The sequence below is a fragment of the Peromyscus eremicus genome, unplaced genomic scaffold, assembly GCF_949786415.1.
Source record: "Peromyscus eremicus unplaced genomic scaffold, PerEre_H2_v1 PerEre#2#unplaced_1208, whole genome shotgun sequence".
Taxonomy (NCBI): domain Eukaryota; kingdom Metazoa; phylum Chordata; class Mammalia; order Rodentia; family Cricetidae; genus Peromyscus; species Peromyscus eremicus.
Genome location: NW_026735443.1, coordinates 45,399 through 70,704, shown reverse-complemented (window position 1 = coordinate 70,704; position 25,306 = coordinate 45,399). Strand labels below are relative to the sequence as shown.

General features: G+C 45.3%; 1 protein-coding gene and 1 long non-coding RNA gene across 2 annotated transcripts in view; both read left to right on the top strand.

The window, feature by feature from the left end:
- Window positions 1–8,403, top strand: part of LOC131902016 (collagen alpha-1(XXII) chain-like) — a 55,291-nt gene extending 46,888 nt beyond the window's left edge. Inside the window, exons 14-19 of the mRNA XM_059253051.1 lie at window positions 219–272; window positions 1,653–1,697; window positions 7,288–7,332; window positions 7,734–7,763; window positions 8,022–8,075; window positions 8,317–8,403. Coding sequence (XP_059109034.1) covers window positions 219–272; window positions 1,653–1,697; window positions 7,288–7,332; window positions 7,734–7,763; window positions 8,022–8,075; window positions 8,317–8,403 — 315 coding nt within the window. The remainder of the gene's footprint in view (window positions 1–218; window positions 273–1,652; window positions 1,698–7,287; window positions 7,333–7,733; window positions 7,764–8,021; window positions 8,076–8,316) is intronic.
- A 3,868-nt stretch (window positions 8,404–12,271) lies between these two features.
- Window positions 12,272–24,518, top strand: LOC131902017 (uncharacterized). Its single transcript, XR_009376976.1, has 3 exons — window positions 12,272–12,325; window positions 18,197–18,293; window positions 24,464–24,518. It is a non-coding gene; the product is annotated as an uncharacterized LOC131902017 (long non-coding RNA).
- The last annotated feature ends 788 nt before the right edge of the window (window positions 24,519–25,306 follow it).

Below are 25,306 nucleotides of genomic sequence, written 5' to 3'. Positions count from 1 at the left end.
GCTCTTTGACCCCAATAACTTCTACTCGAGAGCTGTCCTGTGTGATGTGCTTAGGTCTGTGTGTGGAAGAGCCTGATGAAGAGGATAATTGGGCATGTTTGGACACTTAGGTCTAGGCTGCCCTTCCTTTCTGTGACAGTGACCATAGGGTGTCTAGCCAGCTGTTTCCTTGTAGCTATTCATTCATTCTTCGTTTCTTCATTTTCCTTCTTTACCAGGGGGAGCGAGGCCTGGATGGATTCCCTGGGAAGCCTGGAGAGACAGGAGAGCAGGTAGGTGGTGGGTGCTGGGGCTGACAGGCCATGTTCTTTGCCTCAGGATCCAGTGCACCTTGGCACCAACCTCAGCTTCTTTCCTGCTCAGAGGGGGGTAGGGCAAGGTCCAGACCTCGACTGTATTGATTCAGCAAGCCCCAACACTACAGGGGTTCCAGCAAACACACTACTTTATCCATTATACCTTGGGTAATAGGCTATATTGTCATAGTGTAAAGCCCACAGGTAATGCGCATGCTCAGGGGGTGAGCATACAGGGGTGGTGCCTGCAGCATATCTCTACAGGAAACAATTAGAAGCAGCCCAAATGCTCAACCAGAAGAATGAGTTGAGTGCGGCGGGATGTATTGGTGCAGATGAAGGAGATGGGGCTGTGCACAGTAGGATGTATTAATATGGATAAAGGAGATGGAATGGTGAAATCCATGAAGAAATGTGGACTGTGCCACCATAGACACATGAGAATCGTTCATGAGAAAGTGCATCTGTGACTTAGGCTCTGGAAGGAGAAACTGGAAACTGGAGACTAGTGGCTTAGTTGGACTTCCACTGAGAACAGGAGGAAGTGAGAGTGTTGGGCAGAGAGGGCCTCATTCCCATGGATTACAATAATTTCCTCTTGCATTCCACTCCCGCTGGGTGGCTGTGGCTTGTCCAGCTCTCCTGCAAGTCCTTTCACTTCCCAAGGAGCATAACACACAAGCCTAAAGGGCAGGTCCTGATCTCTCCTCTGCTCCCTTGTAGCAGGTATTCATGCTCACTCTTTCCTGCAGGCTTCTGTCAGAAGGACGAAGGAGGACCTGAAGAACAGTAGCCCTGTGCCTTTGGCATCTCATAGGCTACCTCTCTGGGTCTTAGTTTCCCATGGCAGTTTCCTAATCTTGGCCTGAGTCTCAGCAGACTCTTGCTCTTTTCTGATTTCAAGACCATCCAGGCCCAAGACCTCTAAGCATTTCCAAGGGGCTCCATCAGACTCTGCCCTCTGGCCCAAGGCAGATCTGGGTGATTTGTGCTTTTACCTTTTGTGAGGTCCTCTCTCTGGCACTCTCGTCTTTAGGCAAAAGGTGGCCTTGTGCTTATTTCTCAGACTATGGTGTCCAGTTGCAATACCAGCATGATTCCAAAAATGGCAACACAGTGATGCAGGAATAAGATTTCCAGAGGAAGAACTTCCCAGCAGGGAAAGAAGCCTAGAAGTCTGGAGTTGGGGAAACTGGGCTCCTAAGGATTACCACCCCCCACCCTCCACCCCTCATTCCACCCCATCCTACCCCCTGACCCCATTCATGCTGCACTCTCCTGAACATCCCCTTCTCCACTCATCTCTGTGCTTCCCCAAGGCCCAGCCATAATCCACCTTTGCTTTCTTTCCTCCAGGGAAGACCAGGGCCTCCTGGTGTGGCAGGACCCCAGGGAGAGAAGGTAAGCAAGCCAGAACTGGGGGAGGGGCACACAGAGGAGGCTCACTGGGCTTCAGAAACTCCCAAGTCAGTTCTGCCTATTGCATTTGAATTATTTTCCTGCCTTAAGAATAAATACTCATTAAAAATAAATCCCAACTAAAACCATTACACGATCTCTAGATATATTAAAATCTTTTACTACTTAAAATGCTGCTTGAGCTAAGGGATGCTGTGAATACGTTAAAAAAAAAAATCCTAAAAACTCTTTTGTATTTCCTACGCTTCCTGCATTTCTGTCTTCCTAAGATCTTACAAATGTTTTCTGTCATCCCTGGAAACGGGCTTCTAATAATCATGCTAGCAGCCATATCCCCTCACACTGGTCCTCTGTGTTAGAGTACCCTCAGGAAGGGCTTAGCTTAATAAATGTGGTGCTTAAAACTTAGCATCTCAACCCAAAGGACTGCAAGTAGGATTCTTTCCAGGATGAGACTTGAGTATGAAGATGAGAGCAAAGAGGATAGATAAAAAAAGAAAGCAAAAGTGTCCCGGCAAAAGTGGAGCACGCCTTTAATCCCAACACTCCAGAGGCACAGCCAGGTGGCTCTCTGTGAGTTCGAGGCCAGCCTGGGCTACAGAGTGAGTTCCAGGACAGGCACCAAAAACTACACAGAGAAACCCTGTCTGGAAAAACAAAAAAACAAAGCAAAAGTGAAGGGAGTGGGTGTTAGGTCTGGTTTCACAGCAGAAGGATGGTAAGATAGACTCCTATGGGAGGATCATGGAGGCTGTTCTTACTGAATTCTAGAGGAACTTAAAAGAAATGAGACAGGCCCAGACAGAGGTGGGTGGAAAGGCTGGGGGGTGGGCAGGATGCAGTGTAGTGACACCATGGGATTAGAACAACCTTTTATCTCTGCTTTTCAGTGTGACTCTAGCAGGAGGCAGATGGTGACCATCTTGGGACAGCCTAGTTCCCTTAAGACAGTTAAAGTATGGGAAGGGATTTCTTTGAATGCTGGGCAGAAGCCCATGGGGTATGCAGTGTGCATTGCAAATCAATGAGTCAGTCAAGAGAAAGTAGCCTCTGAGGGCCAGGGCTGGAGAATGTTGTTTCTCTCTTGCTCAACCTGGACATCATTCCCAGCTGAGTTAACCTTTGTCCCCTGCTGGGTGATTTTACAACTGAGATTTGCGTTGCTGTGTTATTCCAGTGTTAGGATTTTAATACACTCCTGCAGCCTGCGGGGATGTAAAATCTTAAAATAAGTTACTTGTTCAAGTCCATAAGACCTAATGATGCTTGTTACACAAACCTGTTTTGTGTGTATGTGTGTGTGTGTGTGTGTGTGTGTGTGTGTGTGTGTGTGTGTGTGCATGCCTGTGCTTCTGCACATGCTTGTGTCTCTCTGTTGTCTGTATTCTGAGCATTTTTGTTGCATTTGAAGATTTAGTTTATCTTCCTGTATTTGGGGAAATGCTGAATTACCGCTTCTTATGGCAAATGCAAAGAAGGAAGGTCAGTTTCACAGATCATCACATTACTTGGGGCATTCATTGGCATAATTATAAATCAGTTGGGCTCAAATGGTCTGGTGCCTCTCATCTCATTATGAGAGTGAAAATAGAGGACTGTATAGACCTTTACTGTCTCACAATCATTGAGAAAGCCATAGGAACCAGAGGGACAGTCTTCTGAAGTCCCTTTTTTTACAGATAAGAGACAGAGACCAAAAGTATTATCTTGCCCAAGATTCCACGATAGATTTTATTAAGTCTATTTATTTATTTATTCTTCTCTCATATATCTGGACCATAGTTTCCCCTCCTTCCACTCCTCCCAGTCCCTCCCCCTAACCTCCTCCCTCCTCCAGACTCACTCCTCTTCCGTTTCCCTTCAGAAAGGGCAGGTCTCCCAGGGATATCAACCAAACATTACATAGCAAGTTACAGTAAGACTAGGCACATAACCTCATATCAAGGCTGGACCACGCAACCCAGTAGGAGGAAAAAGGGTCCCATAAACAGGCAAAAAAGTCAGAGACAACCCCCATTCCTACTGTTAGGAGTCACACAAGAACACCAGGCTACACAGACATGTGTGCAGAGGACCTAGCTCAGACTCATGCAGGCTCCCTGGTTATAGTCTCTGTGAGCCCTGGTTAGTTGATTCTGTGGGCCGTGTTCTTGTGATATCCCTGACCCCTTTGGCTCCTACAATCCTTACTGTTTCATTAAATCTGCTTTTAAATTTATTCACATGACCATCCAATGGTGCATTGTTATATATGTGAGAGCATCTATGTTGTGTTGTTTTGAAAACTGTACTAGATTCCCTCCAGTATATCTGTTATCCATTGCTATGTAACAAATTATCCAAGACCCCAGTAGCTTAACAGCAATCATTCGAGGTCTCATGGGATTTCAGAGCAGTAATCTAGAGACATATGACTGGGTTGTTCCAGCTCAGGGTCTCTCTTGAAGTGGATTGTGGTTATGTCAAGAGTCCCCTGTGGCTGTAGAACTGTCTCCCATAGTCATTTATGTGGTCATTGGTGGGCCCAGGTCCTCAGTGCTTTTGGGCTACATAGCTTCTTCACAGTGCTGTTCATAGTGTATATTGTTTTTTAGAGTACATGGCCTGAGTAAAGGGAAGTGACAAATTACCCGTAGAATCCACAGCCCTTCTTAGAATCTCAATGTGAAGGTCATATGGCATCCTTTTACTCTTGCTATTGGGCACTTATGGGACACCATGCTGCTCTGTGCATAAATACTGAAATGTGGGGGTCATCCTGGAGGTTAGTTACCCCAGTAGCTAAATCAATCAGTACAAAAATTGATTATTCCTTATAGCTGAAAAATATTATGCTAGAAAAGATTTGAATCTATTAGGTATTAAATTTTTGACCTTGAACAATTGACGTTTCTATGCTTTAGTTTCTTCATCTCAAAGATAGCAAAAACATTAACCCAGAGAAAGACTTCATCTATATTAGGACCTTGGAGAATGGCATGGCTGATAGAAATTGCCCAATAACTATTGGTTATGTTTACAAAGTAGTGATGGATAAATACCAAGATACTAATTTACTCAATGAAAATTGAATATACTGAGATTTTTATCTCATCATGATCTGCAACTGATTAAAACGTGTATTGATTTATTTCATGACTATTATTGGCACTTGCTTTTGTTTAGTGATATGAATAATGAGCCATGTCTTGTCACTATGAGCCCCAGAGATTCATTATTCAGCCATTTATAACTTTGCCTGTCCAAATGTATATAGGGCATCTGCAGAAAATTACAGGATTGCTGTGTGCTGTACTGTAGTTTCATGTCAACCTGACACAAGCTAGGGTCATTTATGAAGAGGGAAGCTCAGTTGAGAAAATGTACCATCAGATTGGCCTATGGGCAAACCTATGGTGCGTTTTCTTATTTGATGATGGATATGAGGGCCCAGGTCACTATGGGTAGTACCAACCTCTAGGGTGGTGGTCCTGAGTACTGTAAGAAAAAAGGCCGAGGAAGCCATGAGGAATGAGCAGGTAAGAAGCACTCCTTAATGGCCTCTGCATCAGTTCCTAACTCCAGGTTCCTGCCTTGATTTCCTTTTGATAATGGACTGTGATGTGAAGAGTAAGTGGAATAAATCATTTCCTCCTCCAGCTGCTTTTGGTCATGGTCTTTCATCTCAGGAATGGAAATGCTAACTAAGTCAAGCTATGACCAATTTTATGTTACCAAAATATTAATACAACCTGTGGAAGTGTGGAGTGAATAGAAGCAGCTTGGAGAAGTTGAATATCCAAAGAAGAAATGCAGAGAAACTATATGAGCTAGAGCCTGAGTGCATGGGACATGTAGGTTCATGATTACTTGTTATGAAGGTGCCTGGGAAGGTTATAGAATGCTTTAGTATGCAGAGTGTGGCCATGTGCAGGTATGTAAGTGTGTGTGTGTGTGTGTGTGTGTGTGTGTGTGTGTTTTCATGCAGTGGTAACCCAGGGAAAATAAGGATGCCTGTTCGGCGGAACTCAGTTATTACAATGAGAGACCAAAATGAATGCACAGTAAGGAAATCTGTCACTCAAGTACTTTCAGATTTTATAAACTTTATTTTTTAAGTTTGCTTATAAAGTTGCAGGTTTCCTGTGGCATTTATGTAGCCTTTTGGCATAGGAAAGAGCAGTTGAGGGGCTGCAAAGATGACTTGAGTGGATAAAACTCTGCAGCCCCATTTAAAACAAAAAATAGGCTGGTGTGGTGCTCTGTTGGTAATCCTAACACTCGATAGGGAGTCTGAGATAGGGGGTCCCCAGGACAAACCAGCCAGGTATGCTAACCAAATTATTGATGAACTCTGGGTTCAGCTAGGGATCCTGCCTCAATAAATACAGTAGAGAGAGAGATACAGATGGAAACACACAAACACATCCACACATGTATGTATGTGTGTGTGTATATATATATATATATATATATATATATATATATATATATATATATATATATGCAAAACAGATCAAAGAGCAATTCAGGATTTTAGAAGTTCACTTGGTGATGTTCACAAAAAAATGCTGTTTTTTTTTTCTTCATGTTTCAGGCAGGGATAGAATACAGTTGGGTGGGGGCAGGCAAGAAGTACCTGTGTTGGTTTTGGGCTCGAGGGGAAATCCTGAAGGGAGAGCAGATAGGGGATGTGCTTTGTCGGTGTAACATACCCGTAAATGCAGTAGACAATGGCAAGCATGCCTGGTCACTAATCATTCCTACATTGTCTTGAGATTTAGTAGGCTCTCATCCCTGTTCAGCGTCTCATTCATTCATTCACTCACTTATTCAGTAATGCTTTGGACTGCTTGAGCAGGGCTGTAGGTGAGAGAAAAGTGTTCCAGCCAGGGGTGTTAGCTAAAATGCAGTGTCTTGGCCTTAGCTTTTGGATATGGGAGTCACGGAATCAAGAGTTTTGTATTGCCACAGTTAACAGACATGTCTCATGTGGAGCTATGGTGTCGTTCATGCCCTGGAGGACCTGATAGAACCAGAGCCAACAGAGCCCAGGTGACCCACACATGAGGGAGCAGAAGACATGGGACATGACTGTATCACGGCAATGATGATGAATGGGAATCCACACAGGGTTTTCTTAGTGCTTTTTTGGTAGATGTTTGATAGGTGCTGACCATGTGCCAAACCATGAATTTAGCATAAGGGCCACTGCAGAGGTAGAAATACCTGTGGTTTCTGTATCTAACACAGCCTGCTACATCTGGTATCCCTCCAATGGTGGTTCAATGAAACAGTATGTAGATGTGATAAATCTCACACAACAACCAGTGAGACACTGGTCTAAATGGACACAAAGAGAAAAAGAAAAAGACCTGTGCCCTCCAGTGGCCTCTGAGCTTGAGAGTAAGATGAGCATCAGATGCAGAAGCTTCTAGAATACTCTGAGGTAGGGGGGAGTTCAGGCATGATGGTCATATTTGTGATGGAAGACAAGGAAGGTCCTCTTGGTGTTTGGGATAAGCCAGGACCTGAGAAAGGGCAGTAGAAGAGTGTGCAGCAATAACTTGATCTAATGTCTGTCCCTCTGCAGGGAGATGTGGGGCCTCCAGGACCCCCTGGCGTGCCAGGCTCTGTGGTGAGTTACTGAGAGTGAGACCCATGTATTCATAAGCTCATGGAATTGGGTTACTGGAAGAGTATTGACTTCTATGCATAAAGCAGAATTCATCTGGTGATGAGAGAACTTGGATAAGGGTCTATCGGCAATAGTGGTTGCTGAGGGAGGAATGCAATCAGAAAACACTGTATACGTGCACTGAAAGGCCGTAATGAACCCCACTATTATGTACGCTTAATGTGTGCCGTTAAAACCTTTAATCACAAGAGCATTCAACACCAAACATTGAATCAGATTTGAGAAGAACCATAGGCCACCACGTTGTGGCATGTGGAGTGGATAGCTGGGGTGGAACTGAGAGTGCCTGATTACTGTTGAGGGGATGATGACACTTTTGCTAATTCCTGTTTGTCTCTCAGGTGCAGAAAGAGGGCCTGAAGGGAGAGCAGGTATGGAAAATGGGTCTTTCCCATGGGGATTTAAGCATTAGCAGAAGAGAGGCCACAACTATGGGGTTGGGCTCAAGAATTCTTTCAGGTATGTGTCCAGTTGATTTTCAGCTAGAAATCAAATGCCTGCACCCATGCCTTTGATGCCTTCTGGGAGCTTGGGGAGAAGTGCTTGTCAATGAAAGGCCATGGGTGGTGGTGGTCTTGATCATGTAGAGAGGAGAGTGGTGACTGATGTCTGTTTGCTTGTATTTTCAGGGAGCCCCTGGACCAAGAGGTCACCAAGGCCTACCTGGAGCTCCAGGAGCACCGGTAAGTTGCTCCTCCCCCATGGCAGGGTGTACCTAAACACCTATAAGTCTGGAGATGTAGATTCTTTCTTGTTGCTGAACAGGGAATTATTTCCAAAACTCTGCTATCCCTCAGGGCAGGTGCTGTGGCTCTTGCCATCCTCCACTGGATGATGAGCTGTGGACAGGTGGCATTGCTGTTGACGCATAAGCAAGTGCAGATACTGTACAGCCTGCATTCCGAGTCCCCTGTCCCCAAACAGACCATGATCAGTTTCTGTTCAGATTCGACACTGAAGTGCCAGTTGAACCGCTTCAGGCATAGTTACTTTCCCCACCTCTCTGATTAGCCCTGATGGTTCAGAGGCTCTGTGCATACAGCCATTGATTTCTGCCTCTGTTAAGAACCTAATGATGTGGAAAATCACCATTTGGGAGGAGGACCTGGAAGGGTCCCTGTGATCATTTATGGAGAAAGTTAAGAATCGAAGGATAATTAATAAAAATGCAGTGAACTTTATGGGGGGCATTGAAAGTCGTGAACCGTGTGTGTGTGTGTGTGTGTGTGTGTGTGTGTGTGTGTGTGTGTGTGTTCAAGTTTCATTTCCAGGCAACATGATTCTGATTCCTTTACATCACTGTATTTTTGATGGAAATGAAGCTGTTGCATCTATCATTTGATTCACATCAAGGTTTAGAGCTGTTCATCATTAGGACACCGTGACAAGGGGTGGAAAATAAACCAGACCTAGATAGTGTTTGATTACAATGTAATTAGAACAATTTAATATCAAAACATTTCGATCAGTAGAGCTGTCTTCTGCTCTACCATGCCAAGGCTCATCTGCTCACAGCTGTCTATCTAGCATATTACAGTCTATCTAACTGTAATCTTCGAGAGACTTAGGTTCTGTGTGTATATAAACATACACTCTAGACCCACTACTGGAAAAGAATGAATTTCTATACAGTAGTTGCTCATCTTCAGCAGTGAAGGAATTGGTGTGGCGGTGGTTGACTGGCTGGAAAAGCTATTAAGAAGCAAAACAAAAAATTGAACTGGGTGTCTATCCAGTTGAGGTGCTTTTCATCTTGAAGTGTATAATGGAGAAGGTCGTGAAGCTTTCCTAAGTTACTTCGCTGGAGTCAGAACTGCTGTTGGAAGAACTGTCTGAGATTACTGAAGATGTCGTCCATGCTCTATACTCCTGTCACTGTAGAGTAGGACTTCATACAGTAAAAGGTGTTGATAATGAAATTGCATTAGTCAGAGTTCAGGAAGCACCCAGGTGAAGGCTTTGTTAAAAGGGAACAGAATTCTAGAACTAAACCTCTTTAAAATTTTTTTTTGCTTAATTCTTTTTCAGACAATGTATTTTTGGAATCACATTTTTCTATTTGTATATTTTACTATCTTCCTCCATTTTTGTTTCCTTTGTTTTCAGACAATATATTCTGGTCATGTTCTTTCACTTCCCCCAACTTCTCCCAGATTCCCCCTACTCACCTAACTCCTCTCCTCTCTCTCTCTCTCTCTCTCTCTCTCTCTCTCTCTCTCTCTCTCTCTCTTTTCTCAAAATAAAAAAATTGAAAAAAGAAAAGTCTACTAAAAATAAGACAAAACCAGTAGGACAAAAATAATAACCAAACAAAACACACACACACACACACACACACACACACACACACACACACACACACACACACAAACACGCGCGCCTCCCCCCAACCATGAAGTCTCTTTTGTGCTTGCCGACTACTCCTGGGCATAGGGCCTACCCTGGAGTGCGGTTGATAGGCCAAGTGACACTACAGTGGAGGAAACTGGTTTTACCTTTCCCACAAGGTATCTATTCCAAATAGACTTGTAGTTAGAGTGGACTTTGTGTCCTCATCCTTTCTCAGTGCTGGGGTTTTAGCCTGTTTGAACCTGTGCAGCTCTTCTGCGTGGGTTCACAGTCTCTGGGACTTCATAAGTGCATCAGTCCTGTTGTGTCTGGAAGACAGTTTCTCTGGAGTCATCCACTACCTCTGGCTCTCATAGTCTTTCTGCCTCCTCTTCTACATAGATCTCGGGGTCTTGGGGGATGGGATTTGATGAAGACATTCCATTTAGGACCGAGTGCTCCAAAGCCTCTCCCTCTCTGTATTGTCCAGTTGTGGGTCTCTGTGTCAATGCCCATCTATTTCAGTAAGCTTCTCTGGTGAAGGCCGAGCAATGATCTGATCAATGGTTATAGAAATATGCCATTAGGAGTCATTTTATTGCTATACTAGGACTAACCTTCTTAAGGCCAGGACTGATATTTTTCCTATATTGAAATCCATAAGGTTTATCACATGATGGGATACTAATGAATACTTATGGAGAGATGCTCCTGCCAATGAACACTCAAGAGAGTATTAGAGTGGGACTTGACTAGAGTGGATAAAAAGCAGAGTGGCCATGAAAGGCACTCACAATTAGAAGCCAAAGGCCTGGACCACACAGCCAGCCTATTGTGTCATTCCAAAATGATGATTTGCATCTTTACTCACAGTACCTAATAACTCTAATTCTCAATTGATTCATCTCTAATTTGAAATTTTTCATTGCCATCATCCCTTACGTAATTATGCTGTGAGGGTTAAATGGATTGATGTGGAAAATAGTGTTCTTGGGGATTTCCTAAACCCAGGATGGATCTCGATGTGCATCTCTTGCCTCCTTTTGAATCCCCAGCGGCACCTGCTTCAGAGCCATCCGCAGAGCACCTGCTTCTCAAATATTCATGGAACTGAACAAAACTGGGAAGCTGGCTTTGGTGACTTCTGCGGAGAATGGAAAGATTTCGAGTCTGTGTTCAGCAAACGCAGGGAGAGGAAAATATATCCTGTTCCCTAATTGGAGACAGCATATGATACTCCGCATCTGATATTCTACATCCAAATGCTGGCATCCTTCCTCCCTTCCCTAGGATGAAGCAGACTGTACTAATCTTACCAGTGCATGGCTAAGTCACCACTGGGCCTGTTCAATGCCAGGCGTTTTTTCCATGCTTAAAGCAGAGTGACTCCTGTGGCGGTCTCTTCCCTTAGTGGGCCCTGAGCTCAGCCTATTTCTACTTATGAAGGAGAATTCACACATGCCATTCCTACCATGCCATGGATGCACTCATTTTTTCCCACTTACACAGTGTTATAGAAAGGAAAGACCATGGCTCTGAATACAGTCTGGTTACCAAAGAGTTCCACAACATTTTGCCATAGGGACTGTGCCTATGTGATACTGATTATTTAAGACAGTGAAAGTTTCTGGACAAATTTTACCAAAACATGGTGAGGGAGCCATATCTGGAGATGAGGGTCTCACCTGTCCATCAAGATTTTCCACTTGTTCTTTATAATTACAGTGATGCACCGAGGCTTAGGGTCCACTCTTCATGTGGTCCTTTCAAATGCGCAGCAGATGAATACATCATCTCCACTTTAGAGAAGACATGATCACACAGCGTTTACAGCCATCAACATTCTTTTTCTAATTGACGTGTACCTTTCCTAGATAATTTTATATGTGACAACTTTATTGTTTTAAGATTTATTTATTTTTACTTTATGTGTATGAGTGCTTAGCCTGCATGTATGTAAGTGTATCATGTGTATGCCTGGTGCCTGTGGAGATCAGAAGGAGTTGGATCTGTTTGAACTTGTATTATGGATGGTTGCAAGCCACCATGTGTGTTATGGGATCTGAACCTAGGGCCTTTGGAAGAGCAACAAGTGCTCTTAATGGTGGAACCATATTTCCAGGTTCTGTTTGTAATAACTTTTGTACTTTGCTTACTGTTTCCCGAGAGTCAAAAAACCCAAGCTGGTTCCTTCTGAGGCAGCAGGATGCAAAGAATGGGCACAGACTTAAGAGTTAGACATTTGGGTTTTAGGTGATTCGTCTCTGTGGCTTCATGCAAACTACTGAGTTAACCATGCAGTTCCTGCTGTGCTCTTCGGCTGTATGTGTGACACTGCCCATGTCTTCTTGGTTTAAAAAGCCCAAATCCACCTGCATGTTATAGAGTAGATTGTAGATCATAGATTGCTGCTTCTCTGACCCCATAATTTTACATTTGGGTTCAGGGACATGCTCCTGTCCAATGAGAATGAGAAGGCAGAGCATATGCCATACCATGGAACCCCACACTTAACATTCTCTCCTTCCTTTTCCTTTTTCTCCTCTTAAAGGGTTTGATTGGTCCAGAAGGCAGAGAGGGACCCCTTGGACCTCAAGGTCTCCGAGTAAGTAAACCATGTTTTCTTTCTGGTGTCCTGCTCACCCACACTGACTTCAATTGCGTGGTCTCCATTGCCTGACACCCAACAGAGGACTCAAGTTCAGCCCCTTTCCCCAGGAGCTTGTAGTGAATATTGAGAACTGAAAGATTGGGCTCAGTTCATTAATCTGGTTTAGAATCCACTTTGTTCTCGGCCTTGATCTGACCCTTGGAAACACGGAGAATAGTCTGTAATTGGTTGTGAGTCTGGCACAAAGGGACACATCCCTGTGAAATCAGAATTCCTACCAGAAAGAAGCTAGATAGGGGGTTGTACTCAGCGGTAAGCCACTGACCCAGGCTCACTGTGGCCAAAGCTTCTCACAGGAGATGATGTGGGAGTTCAATTTTGAGAAAAGCCTAAGAGAAAATAGAGACAAAGGTAGCAATATGCCAACACATTAACAACTTTAATTTAAATATCTACATTATTTTTGAATACTTTTTCTCACTTTAGTCTATTTGATGTAATTATCTTTAATTTAATTTAGTCACTGCCTCCTTCTGTAAAATTTTGCGTACCTGGCATAGTGTCACATGCTTTGGTTTCTAGAAGGGCTGCCGCAGCATACACAAGCTGGATACTCTGCTGTTATGGTTCCTGGGAAACTGGACCAGGACTCAGGCTCAGCTCTGTGTCCCAGTTCCTAGTAGAGTGCCTACCCACTCACTGGAATCCACCTCTGAAGCTTGTGCTCACTTTTCTAGTCCCACATGGAGCTCTCCATAGGGTAATTAAATCCAGGAGTGAGACAGGCAGCTCCTGGCACAGGGAGCTTCTCTACTCTGCAGTTTTTTTATCCCGAGGCCATGGAGCCACTGATCCATGGGTGGGTAGGGGTCCTAGCATCTGATGAAGACAGCCCCTAACCTACTTACTGTTCTATTTAGCCCGAAGATTTTGTAGCTCCTTTGGAGGATGGTTTTGCATACATGCTGTGGATTAACTGAGAGAGTTGGGCCCACAACACTCTATATCTTGCTTTCTGAAATCATGCATGACTCTTGCCACTCAACAAACTCTACCTGTCCTTGTGCACTGGTGACCTCTCAAACAATTCTGTTGAATTTAGCCATCTTGAACCTCTAGGATTCTGAGAGAAGCTCATTGTGAAGGCCAGGAGAGATGTGGAAAGATGTCTCCAAGGTGCCATGGGTGGGAGACAAGAGAGTCACTTTCACATTCAGCATACTCAGCCACAGCCCATCTCAATTCCCCCTGTCAGCCAAATGAAGTAGTTACCATATTGTTTTCTTTCCCTTGTAGTAGAGGGATCCTAGGCTTTGAAACAAGTATATGGGTTTGGCCTCCAGGCTCTGTGACTCTTGTATGCCAACTGGTCTTTGCAAGTCTCTTGCTTTCTTACTATAGTGGTGAAGCCTTATAGTGGCTGACTTGCTGTGAGAAAGGATGCTCAGAATGGGAAGCAGATTGTCCCAGGGTTGGGATTTTATTCTCTGAACATGTCCACATACAATCTTAAGAGAAGGAAATGTCTTCACATGTTCTATAGTTAATGTTTATGAGCCCTTTACTTCATTGGCATTGACCGTCTGCAGGTGCCACTTTCCCCAACATAGATGCTTCATAGATCTCTTTATGAACAGTTTTTATTTACATCTTTATTTTACTCACTGAAAGGAGAAGGGGCATCTTGTAGGGGCTTGCTTTAATAGCTGGGATTGCCGGGAACCTACTGTGTGTGCTTCCAAAATCAGCTATTATCATGCTATGAAGCTCTTTAACTCTGTGAGCCACGCTAACCACAGATGAAACGTGGGCTTGGCTTAGGTCTTACTTAACACAGCTCCAGGGACTTGAGAACAGAGCGGGTATATCAGTTTTTGAGATTTGATGAACAGAACAAGGAGGCTCAAGGGAATCAAAAAGGATTGAGAGGCTCGGGTAGAGCTGTGGGTGGTGTGGGTTGAGACGTGGCAAGCTCCAACTGTGTGCCAGACCTGGCAATAATGTCTATAAATCAAGGCCAGATTCTTACAGAAGACAGTTGCTCAGTGGCCCCTCAGGTATTTCTACCCAGGACTCTACACCCTTCTGCAAAACTTGTCTTACTTTTTGCTCAGTCTTTCAGTGTACCATATGTCCACACACTTTATTTTGAGCTCTTTTGAAGCACAGATGTTCTGTTATCTGCCACAGGATTTGCCAGAAAGACATAGGGCTCTCCAGGCTGATGCTCAAAATCACCTAAGGCTAAGCTTTGTCACATCTCCAGAGAAGTGGATAAGGACTGTGAGATACTCAGAGGCGAGGGAAGCTCAGCTTAGACAAAGCTGCTGAGCCTTCGGAGAGTAGTGATGTGGGAGCAGGTGCTGTCTGGGGTAGCTTTGTACTTAAAGGGATGCTGAAGATGGCCATGGAACATAGAAAGTGTCCCGCAAAGGGGACTACTGTGGCTTCTCTGCATTGGTCCCATCCAGCCGTGTCATTTGTAATTCTCTAGTTTGGGTATACATCAGTTATCACCCCAAAGAGCCGTGGCGTGGCTTCTTATTCCAGCCCTGCTGAAACCGTACTGGGGACTTTACACCTTCCATTCCTCCTTCCCACCTCTTTTCCTTTCTCATTCTTGCTCTTTTTGATCTTCTTGCTCTTCTCCTACCCTAGCCATATCTTTTTCTCCTTTCCTTCTACTCTAAGTTCATCCTTTCAACACATGTTTCTTCGTCATTGACTGGGCACGCTGGTGGTTCCCTGAGGGTAACTGCTGTCATGCTGGTGGTATTCTGGCAGGCCGGGAAAGGCAGACACATTAGTTAGCATTTAAGCAGGCGATGCTGAAAGGCCCCCAAGAGAATGATGAGCTGGAGCAGGCTCTCAGGCAGTGAGGTAGCTGCTCAGGCTGAGGGCTGTAGAAAGTCCACACCAGGCAGAGGGAGCAGCCTCAGCTGAGGGACTGGGGGAGGGCCTTATCTAGTCAAGGCATAGTTAGAGCCATCAAGGGTCTAGCAGGGGACTTAAGAGAACCTCAGAGCAATTAGCATTTAGCCTTGGAGGCCATTGTAGGACTGTGGCTTTCATTGTGTCTGAAATGTGGGGCAACTGGCTGCCTTCGCCATGTTCTATTATGGAAAAAAATTATGCAAAAGTTGAAAGAATATCCAAGTGAACCTCTATATCCCCAATATCCATTTTAACATTTATGAAATCATAGAAAAGTCTGTTTTATTTATATCTACACTCAACTCTACCCACCACTGGGTTAGTTGGAAGCAATTCTTAGTCCCATAATTTGTGTATGAATATTTCAGCACACTGTCTCCCAAAGATAAAGGATTTTAAGAAAAACCAAACCATAATACCATTATCCAACCCCAATCTGTTTGAAATTTCATCAAATATTTACCTCAGCGCTCAGCATGGTTTGTCCTCTCTGTGCCTGGCTGCATTTGCTCACTGTAATATTGGATACCATGGTGGAGACCCAGACTTGCATTCTAAATGCATCCCTTTGGGTTTGGAGTCAATTACAGGGAAGAGGGAGATGACCATTCAGGAGCTCCCTGATAATCAAATGATAAAAATGGCAGCTCAGGCCAGAGCTGGAGACATGGAGGCAACAGAGGTTGCTGAGGTCCAGACCTGGCCCAGTTCAACCAGTCTGGGCAGTGAGGAGACTGGGGAAGAGGCAGAAGTTGGGTCCTGAAGAGCTCTTGTAGAGCAGAGGGAAGCAATGGGGAAGACATTACTCCAGGGTGCATTGGGAGAGCTGAGGGCTGCGTCTCTGGCTCTGTTGCCTCTAGTAAGTTACAAGTGGTGACTGGAGGTATTCAGGAGCCTCTGCTCCTCTGATAGTCTGGGGCTGCTCACCATTTTTTACTGTGTTTGAGTTCAGTGCCTCCAACAACACGGAAGGGAGAAGCAGCTAATTGAGATGTTGTGAGCTTGGAAGCAGCTTCCTGTGCCATTAGAGTCCCTGGCTGTGTCAGGAAAACCTGAGACAGAATGGCTTACTAAAAAATTTTATCTCTGTTTCCCTTGCTTGTGACCTGTCATTTCCTCCTCATCAACTTCAATTGAAACATCACCAAGAAGTACTCCTGAACATCAAGATGCACACACACTCAGGCTGTGTGAAAGAATAGAGCAAATAAAGCCAGGCATAGAGACCTGTGAATGCAGACACAGACTAAATCATCAGGTAGAAGAAGGAATCTGGGCCAGTTGCTTTAGAGTTTAGCCACAGGCAGACAGCATAATCTTTGGCAAGGTGAATGCATTCATTTTAGACAAAGCTGATGTTTTTCTCCAATGACATAGTGAAGGCAGAGAATTGGTATCTAAGCTGCAGAGATGCCTAGCCCTTGTTACAGCACAATAAATAAGGAATGCTTGCCCAGGGTGGAGCAAGCAATGCTGTGATTTGCTTAAGCCTCCTCCTGGTTGCCTGACCTCGGAATGATGATGAGGATGAGGAGGAGGAGGAGGAGGAGGAGGAGGAGGAGGCAGGAACTACTGTCAGCTGGGGTGAGGACATGCGCAGTGGTATCTGATCTGGAATGTTCCAGTGGAAGAAGCAGAGCCAGCCTAAGTTCTTGCATATTTCAGGCTTCCAGGAAACTCGCTCATGCCAAAAGGTCTGTCATCCATATTGTCCACCCCCAGACACTTGTCACATCAGCCTGTGTCCATGTTCTGAAGAGGACTCATTGATACTCTTCTTGTTGAGAACCTGTCTTCTCACCACTAGGGTGTAAAAGCACAAGAGTTAGAACTTTTCTTCTTGGTTTTGTATCTGAAGTATTAGTATTTCACAGGCATAAAACACAAATTTGTATACATGTGAATACTTATCCAATATATAGAATTATGAGGGAATATGCAGTGGTATATGATGACATTGGTGATTATCTTGGATAATTTGTGTGCCAGAGGAAATAAATCAAACATGGAATCAGGTCTCTGGGCACACACATGACTGTGTGGTGTAGAGAAGGGCAGGACCCAGGACTGATATCTGGTCACCCAGGTACCGACCTTGGACAGGGGATGCCCAGGATGGATGGAGAGAATGTGGTTGCCACCTAGCTCATTGCTGATGAGCCCTTATTAGTATAGCCTAAATATTTTTTGTTCCTCTTGTCTTGATAAGACAAAAATATATCAAAATTTTGACTAAGTATAAAATCAGGAGTATTGAATTGTGAGGAAGGGGGTCCTGGGAACTTGCAGTGAGAACTCAGTGCCTTCCCAAGCGCCTCCTGATCTCTGTTCTCTGCTGTTTGCTCAAGCTTACAGCAATTGTTTTGGCCTTTTGATGATTTTACCATCCTCTGGTTTCCTCTCATCAGTTAATGAGAACTGAAGATATGGTCCTCTCAGATTTCATTCTCCCCTTCTCAAGGCAGAGGTTCCCTCTATGGCTCATGTCCTTTCCCACATACCAGTGTCAGGAGGGCACGCTCTTCCAACGGAGTGCATCTTTGCAGGCACAGAGCTGATAGGAGGTGGGAGCAAGTAGTTGGCCCATCACTGCAGGGCAGGTCTGCAACTTTGCCATCTTTTCTCTGCATGTGTGTATATTATTTTATATATTTGTGAGTGCATATATGCATGTTTGTGGAGGCCAGAGGTTAATATCAGGCATTTTGTCCCCTCTGTCTATACTACTATTTGATACAAGGTCTCATCGATTGGGTTAGCTAGACTGGAAGGCCCAGGAGTTCCAGAATTCTGTCTCCTCCCCTTAGTACTAGGCTTACAGATGCTCCAGACTCAGGCCTTCATCCTTTTGTGCCAAACACCTTACCTACCGAGCCGCCTCCCCATCTCAGCTTTGTGAATTTTGTTTTCCTGCTTGTCATTTTTCTCTAGGTGTCATGGGGTATGGTAGCTTAGTCTCCGTTGACCAACCATAGATCCCAGACCTGAAGAAATGGGTGAGAGTCCCCAGTGCTACCCAGACTCTAAGGTGGGATTGGTCAGAACCAGGTTTGCCTGGCCCCATACCCTTACCGGCTTTAGAAATTTGTGTGTTCCACATCCCGGAGGTAAAAGCCAGGAGCTGGTTTCCCAACTGTGAGTGCCTTGCAGAGATCCAGGCTTCTTCCTCACCGACCAGGCATATCCAGATGTGTACTGCAGATGTGTATCACTTTAATCTGTTTCCCTTGGCACTGAGGTCTCATGATGGCTGAACACTATTATGTGCACCAGCTCTGCCTTCTGTCGGGTTTCAGAGGGAAACATGGGCAGACTTTTGTCAATGGCAGTCTGGGTGGCATTCCTTCCATTCTCCATTGTTAAAACTTGCTGCTGGAGCAGATGGGAGCACTGTGTTTGGGCCACAGGCTACTGTGTGATTCATTCCAGGGCCTGGAGCCAAGCTTTTGTTAGGACAGTCTAAGTAGTCCCTGAACACCAGGTTTCAGATCCAAACAGTAGAAAATGATCATTCTTGACATTTGGAGGAATGGAGAAGAGGGGCTGAGCAAAAGACCATACGGTACACATTAGCTGAGAGGCGCAGCCAAGCCTCCTGTGAGCTAATGGCCCTGCCTGTGGCTGTGTTAACACATCCTGGCTAGGAAAAGTTTGCTGTTCAGAATTTATAGGCCTCTCCGCTCTCCATGGGCGGACAGGCCCTGGAAATAGCAGTTTTGCTCAACATTTTGGCACCCAGAATCCCTTGAAAAATCTGCCCTTGTGAGAGATGATGAATACTTACCCAGATATTGTGCTGGGCCGCAGTTTGAAAGAGACGAAAATTAAAAATTCAGGAAGCAGACCTACTGTTAGCAGAATAACTCTTTATTACAAAAGAACCTGTCCAATTCAGGAAGTGCATAGCAGCTGCTCACTGACTTCAGCTGACGCTAACACAGCTGTTGGGGACTTTGTGTCCAGCTCCTGAGATTCTAACTCATTCATCTGTGAGTGATGCAAGGGAATGCACATCTCACATGTCTTTTCTCCACTTTTGCCTATACTTCTTCTTATTGTTGGCCTTTCTGGAAGAGGTGCCATTGCCCCCAGGATGTGATTTTGATAGGTTGAAATGGGGAGGAAGTATTACAGAGACAGAAATGATGCAGCCATAATCTCAAAGGTCAGAAGCCCTAAAGGGGTGTTAGAACTGTCTTTCAGGTATGCGAATTTTAATGCTGGATGCTGTTGAAAGAGAGGGTAGGATATTTTGGGTGAGGGATCTTCAGGTCGGATGGCTCCCATGTGTCTTAGATATGGTGTTCAGCCTGTGACTGTTTTAGAGGTGGGAAGCTTAGACTAGGCTTCTTTCCCCTTAGCAGGGTTGACCTGCTACACAAGCGGCCCAGCAAGTTCTAGAGGGGATGATCTCAGGAGCTGTGACTACTGGAGAGGGAGAGAGAGAGAGCGTGCCGAGAGGCACCCAGTGGCTCTGGGTGCTAGGATGTTGAAGGCATGTCCTCAGGGGACACAGCCAGCCAGAACATGGCTCCCCTGGTGTTTCTCTGGCTGATGCCCCCACATAGATGATGAAGATTCTGCTCTTTTCGGGAGAGAGGCAGCCTCATGATGCTAGTTTGAGGACACATTTTCATGGCCTTCCCTGGTCTCTTGTCACACCCTAAGGTTCTCCCTCCATACTGAAAACCTAACGTTAGTTATGTTTGCTTTAGTGGGTAGAGTTCTTTGCAGTTCTCTTTCCTTACCGTAACCCTCCTACCTGCCATCATGTCTTGTGTTAGTTTTCTGATGGTGCTATGATGAAACATAACCACGGACACTTAAGAAAGAGTTTACTTGGGCTGACGATTCCAGAGCGTTGAGAGTCTACCGTGGTGGGGAAGCATGGGAACAAAGGGCAGGCATGGTGGCAGGAACAGGAAGCTCGGTGCTGGTGTGTTCAACTGAAAATCTGCAGCGGCGAAGAGGACAGGAAGTGGAGTGAGACTATGAACACACAACGCTGGCCTCCATACACCCTCCATCTCTTCAGACAGTACCACCCACCGGGCACCGTGTGTTCAGAGAGCTGAGTCTATGTGGGGCATTTCTCATTCAAACTACTACATGTGTCTGCCCTTCCAGAGTGTTGTATTTCACATCCTGGCAAGGGGTGGGGCACTTCCTGGACAAATGGCTGTTACATAGCTCCTTATCATTTCATTCCAGGGAATGTCAACCTTTGAGTAAGATCTTGGCCTGCTGAAGAAGCAGAGACCCCTGTGGTGATATTTTATTTGTATGTTAACAAGTAAAGTTCGCCTGGAGATCAGAGGAAATAGCAAGCAAGTAAACACCAAAGTCAGGCAGTGGTAGCATACGCCCTTAATCCTATCATGTAGCAGGCTGGGTCTCTGTGTGTTCAAGGCCACACTAGGGAACAGAGCCAAGCATGGTGACACACGCCTTTAATCCCAGTACCAAAGATGGAGACCTGGAGGTCTGTGCAGACAGACAGAAGGTGACAGGTGCATAGGAAGAGGAAGTGAGGTAGCTGAGCTACAATAGCCAATGAGAAGGCAGAACAGCAAGGCAATAAAAGCCTGGGTAGACAGGAAGTCGTGGCATTTGGAGCTGCAGAGTTGGTGAGGTAGATTGGCTGGTGGCTCTCACTGTTTCCCTGATCTAAAGCTTTCACTCCTATATTAGGCTCCATGTTTTCTATTTAATAAGACCGCTTAGACATTCATCTACAGACCCCATAGCCTCCTGTCTGTGAGGGAGGCTCATGCTCTTGTTCCCCTGCTCTGCACAGGTGGGCAGGCATCTGAGTTACTCTGCTCAGCCAGCAGCCAGGCTTTCACATCCTGTCTTCTCCTCTTTGACTCCTCCCAGGACCTATTCAATGTTTCATTCCTACCACCAGAGGGATGACGCTGGATTGGTCCTGAATTCATCTTGTGAATAACCGGCAACTTTCTGTGAAATAACCTGGGGAAAGAGGAGGGGCATCTGTCCAGGTAGAACACTAAAGGGGTCTGTTTTCCATTTCCTGAGGAAGAGGAGCCGGGAATGGGCTCTGTTTATGGTCAGCCTCTTAATGTCTGCTGTCACCAGAGCAGGGCCAAATGAAAGGTGAGAATGGGTGCCTCTAGGGTGTGGCTTGCTTCTAAAGGCATCTGTGACCACATTTTGAATTTCATCTGACAAGTGTCCGGAAACTCATTTTGGCGTGGATCCCATGTCCCCTGCAGGCCAAGTGCTCTAGGGCCAGGTCTGGATCAAGGGGCTTTGGCCAGACAGTCACACTCTGAAAGGCCATGTATCACCACATAGACTCTTCCTATCTTTCTGATATCATCTACCTCCGACCCACACAGATCTCCCCACTGCTATGGTCTTTGCTGTGACTCACATCCACCTCAAAGGTGACTTATCTATCCAGCCCACAAGTGTGCACTGAGCATCCATTATGTGGCAGGTACTGTTCTGGGACCTCAAGGTAGAATATCAAATAAAACCAGAACCAACACCTACTACTTAATGATGTGTGTCCCAGTAGGACAGAGAGACAGTAAATAAACAGGGACATCAATGGGGTATTGGTGGTAATACACACTGAGGGAGGTCCAGCTGGATGAGGGGCTATAGCAGGCAGAAAGAGTGCTGTTTGCATGAGGTTTCCAAGGAGATAGTCAGGTGAGAGGACCGTTGAGCAGAGACCAGATGGGTTTCTGGAGAAGCAGCTGTCCAGGCAGGAGGTAGACCTGAGAGAGAGGCATTTGGTTTGTGGTTACTTTGCCAATTCAAGACAGAGGCGGGGAGCCATCATGCTAGGAGGTGGAGGAGGGTAGAAAGAAGTGAGAAAAACATGCAGGAATGGGGTCCTAAAGGACAGACTGGGGGGCACTGAAATTTTGGTCTGAGTTAAGAAACACTGTGATTGGGCAGAAAGAAAGCAATGGATGTTTTATGAGTTTAACTCTGGCTTCTTAGAGGGGAAAATGTGTGAAGGAAGATATCTGTCTGGGGGTACTGCAGTTGTCCAGGGGTGAGCTGATGCTTGGGTGGCATGGCATGTGCTGAGCATGCAGGAGTGGCTTGACCAGCCTTGTTCTGTCTCCAAGCCCCATTTGATCACTTGTGCGCTCCAGAGTCTGCACACGGTAAATCAGATGTGATTGTTTTCAGCCCGGGACTCGGCTTAGTCCGGGACACACATACCGTTTGGGGCTCTGTGCTGACCTCCTTTGCCTCCCCCCATTCATGTGCCTCAGTTTCCCACAGTATGTGAGTGAGGATGTCCCATTCTCATATGCTTCCTGAGGACACATCTACATTTCTTTTTTCTTTGTCCTTGGTTTGCTCCCCAGGGAGGCTCCTTTTCCTTCCAACCTTACCTCGGCACCCCTCCTCAGGGGAGTCTTCCCGAGTCCTAAGTGCTCATGTGATATGGGAGGAAGATGAAGAGAAGGAAGAAAAGACAGAGAGATTGAAGAAAGGATGACAGGAAGGAGAGAAAAGAGGGAGGGGGAATAGGAAGAAGAAGGGAAAAAGGAAAGGGAGGGTAGGAGGGATTAAAGGAGAGAAGAAGACAAGAAGCAAAGAGAAAGAAAGTACTGGGGCTGGGTGCAGGGAGAGACCAAGCCTGCTGTGTGTGTACAAGATGGGGTTCAGGATCATGGGGACAAGCAGGAGTCACTGGGGAGCAGAGAACAGAGAGCAGAGGGCCAGAGGCATTAAGTGAGAGATCTAACATTCGAAAGTCCTTTTCACCTAAGCAGACATGTGCTGTGATGTTTGGAGAGCGGTCTTAAGCCTAAGCATGCTCTCAACTGTAATTGGCTGGAACCCTGGCCTGTGCCTTCCCATCTGTATAACAAGCAGGCTTTGGGGGCCAGACTTGATAGGCTGGGCCTCTGAACATCTGCACAGGGTCCTCTTGATAAACAGATTCAATTGGAATATGTAGGTAGAGAAGCTAGGCAGAGTTTCCTACCAAACCTGTCTTGAGAAATGTGGGTTTTACAGAACTTTTTTTTTCCTTTCTAACTAGTCTCTTTATTTAATGAGGCAACATTCCAGGAACCAAGGGAGTAATGCAGAAGAGACCATTTTCTGTCACTCAGATCATGAAGCTCACTGTGTAAATTAAATGCAACAATACACTTCCCAGCTGGTTTGATGGGGTCTAATGAGGGTGGCTGCCCTCATGATCTCATCAGTGATGCATTGTATCTGCTGCACAGATTATCACCCAGGAGGGTGCAAACACACTCCTTGGCCTGCCCATCCATGGGTGGGGACTATCTGTATGAATAGAGGAGGTCACACTGTGTGACTCTGCAGGGTAGAGGCAGAGGCACTCAGCACATCTTCTTGTAGGATGCAGCTCAGGGTAGTTACTGTTAGAAAGCAAGGCTCATGAAGACAGTCGGTAGCATGCAGGAATTCTGAAGAATGGAGTGTGGGGGAGTGGAGTGAGAGAGGAGAGACGAGAAGGGAGATTCACACTTGTTCAGCCTTTTCTTTGGTGAGAGTCAGCACCATCAGGCAGGTTAGGAAAGGGACCCAGGGGTTATGAAGTAATGGAGTTGGGTGTGCAGGGAGGTGAGGAGGATCTGGGAGGAGTTGGGGGATGGGAGAATGTAATCAGAAAATATATATATATATATATATATATATATATATATATATATATATATAAATGAAAAATATTTTCAAATATACATGTTTGTATATCAACAACAAACTACACACACAAAAACCAATGCTCTTGTTTGATCTGCCTTGGGAATTTTGGGCCTTGTGCTATCGTTCTTTTTCTTTTTTTGAGACAGGGTTTCTCTGTGTAGTTTTGGTTCCCATCCTGGATCTCATTCTGTAGACCAGGCTGGCCTTGAACTCACAGAGATCCGCCTGCCTCTGCCTCTCGAGTGCTGGGATTAAAGGCATGTGCCACCTCTGCCCAGCATGCCATGTACTATCTTTAATATTATTTACAGAGCTAGGAACCAAGTAGCCTCCTGGATGACCCCTAAGCATGTGCCCCCTTTACTGATCCCACACTGCACCTCTGTTGGGCGCTCCTGGGGATGCAACCCATTAAGCAGAGGAGCTTGAGTCATTGAGAAGGGATTTCCTTGAGAGACACTATTCCTCGGGCTCTGTGGGATGATGTTTCACTATTAACTCTGGCTTCTCTTCTGTACTCAGGGGAAGAAAGGCGAAGTGGGTCCACCAGGAACCCCAGGAGCACTAGGGCCACAGGTAAGGACTCCCTGTCAGTTCCTCCACCACAATGCTGTTTTCTCTGACTCAGTGACCCGGTAGCAGTTCTTAGCTCACAGCCAGCGTCTTGGTAGTCACCATCGAAGAATTCCCAGTTACATCCATTTTCTGATATAAAAAAATCAAACAAATGAAAAACTCCGAATAACAAAAAAACACACAAAAAAAGTAAGCTAGACTCTTTTCTTTCTTATCTGGAGCCCTGATCATATGTGTATGTGTGTGCATGCACACACTGGGACACACAATGCACATGCACACACATACACACACAACATGAAAGTAGAAATAGAGTTACTTGGGAAGAGGAAAGGGACTAGAATGAGATGGGAGTGAACATGCTCAAAGACATGATATAGTTGAACAAAAATTAGAGTTTGAAGCCCTTGGTTCCATACAGCAGATATACACTAATAAAGTAAAAATATTATAAAAGCAAACACACAAATAGAAAGCTAAAAGGGGTTGTCACTTGTAATGAGTTTTTTTCTATCCTACCAACTCCCAAATAATGACATGGAGACTTCATATTAATTGTGAAAGCTCACCCTGTAGCTTACGCTTGTTCCTAACTAGGTCTTGTAACTTAACTCATTTATCTTAAGCTATTTTCTGCCATGTGGCTCATGGCTGTTACCTCTCCTCCTATACATCCTATTTGCTCTGCATCTCCTGATGTCTCCATGCACATTGATTCCTCCTCCTCTTCCTCTTTCTGCCTGGAAGTCCCATCTATACCTCTTGCTTAGCTGTTGGCCACTATTCAGC